Below are 1,404 nucleotides of genomic sequence, written 5' to 3'. Positions count from 1 at the left end.
TCCCCGCAAGTCCAAAGCCCATGGGGTCGGCATCAACGCTGGGGGGAGCACACGCGTGTAGGGGACCAGCGTCATTCACCATTCACGTTAAGCACGTCGCTCTTAATCCCAAAATTATCTTCCCTATTTCCAGTAGCACCACAAGCCTTAACATGATCATTTTAGCTAGAAGTGGAACGTAAATTACTTGGGTTTGAAGAGTCCACTGGCGAACTGAGGGGACAGAGATGTCCCAGTGCACCTTTCAGACACAAGAGCCAGGTCCCTAAGGACCACGTACATGGAGCTTACGTAGAAACCTCGGGATTTCTGACGTTTCAGCTGAACAACCAACGCGCAACCTCAGTGATAAGGAGGAGAGACAGGGTAAGAGTTAACAAAAATCTCTACTCAGTCAACTTACATTCCCCAGCCTGCGTTCTTCTTAAAAATACTAACACAACTATCCAAAAATGAATTCCCAGAGCACTCTGCAGGCACCAAGAAGACATCAGAAAGAAGACGGAAGCTTTGAACTTCAGTAATTTGGGCTAGATCCCTAATATTTGCACTATATGCCCCAGGTACGTAGAACAACAGGGCTGCTGACCTCAAAAGGTTCACATGATCCAACTTTTATGGTGTTGACAAGTACTTAAATCATAGAATCATAGAATGGTTAGGGTTGGAAGGGACCTTAAAGATCATGAACGGAAGCGAGAGAGTCGGGGAAAAAGCTGCGTTAAGAAGCAAGTCAGCTGGCACAATTTTAAACCAAAAACGTTTGCAAGCAAAGAGGCACGAATCTCACCGAAACCTCACCTGCATTTCATCTTGCAGTGGTTAAAATTAACCTTTATAAAGCCAGGGAAAGGGGGGAGAGCTTGCTGCACACACGTGAACCTCCGCAGAGATTTCTTGGAGCCGTTATTGATGGCTGTCTTGAAGGCACAACAAAAGAAAGACTCTAACATTAAATAAGGGATTTTTTTTTCCACCGTATCCTAAAAGTTTATGTCACAGCTGTCCCAGAGCCAGATTTAACAGTTAACCACATCCTGCAGACAAAACGTCACTCACATTTCTGAAGTCCAGTGTTCATCTGCGTGTAAGAAAGAAGCTGAAAGGAGAGGTCACCTGGTCCTGGCAGACAGGCCAGCATGGCAGACAGGCACTAACACAACATGGGGCATTCACTCCTCTGCACACTGCAACAACAGAGAGACAATTCAAAGTTATAATACAAGGAGGAACAGAGAAAAGAAAGCGGCAAAGAGCCAGCCCGGGGCGAAGGCCTGACCAAGCACAGATGCGCAGCGGCTGCCGCTCCGGCCCTTGCTGCATCTCGTAACGGCAACGGAAATACTTCAAGAAGCGGGTCATCGGCAGGGTTAGAAGTAAACCAGCCGCCTGGCTCTCCTCTGC

The 1,404-nt window shown here is 47.4% G+C and overlaps 1 protein-coding gene across 1 annotated transcript in view; it reads right to left on the bottom strand.

Moving 5' to 3' along the window:
• FAM222B (family with sequence similarity 222, member B) overlaps window positions 1-1,187 on the bottom strand; it is a 7,245-nt gene extending 6,058 nt beyond the window's left edge. The window contains exon 1 of the mRNA XM_010154338.1: window positions 1,060-1,187. Coding sequence (XP_010152640.1) covers window positions 1,060-1,141 — 82 coding nt within the window. The 5' untranslated portion in view covers window positions 1,142-1,187. The remainder of the gene's footprint in view (window positions 1-1,059) is intronic.
• Between the last annotated feature and the right edge of the window lie 217 nt (window positions 1,188-1,404).

The sequence above is a fragment of the Eurypyga helias genome, unplaced genomic scaffold (assembly GCF_000690775.1).
Source record: "Eurypyga helias isolate BGI_N326 unplaced genomic scaffold, ASM69077v1 scaffold7306, whole genome shotgun sequence".
Lineage (NCBI taxonomy): Eukaryota > Metazoa > Chordata > Aves > Eurypygiformes > Eurypygidae > Eurypyga > Eurypyga helias.
This window is presented reverse-complemented; position numbering and strand designations above follow the sequence as displayed.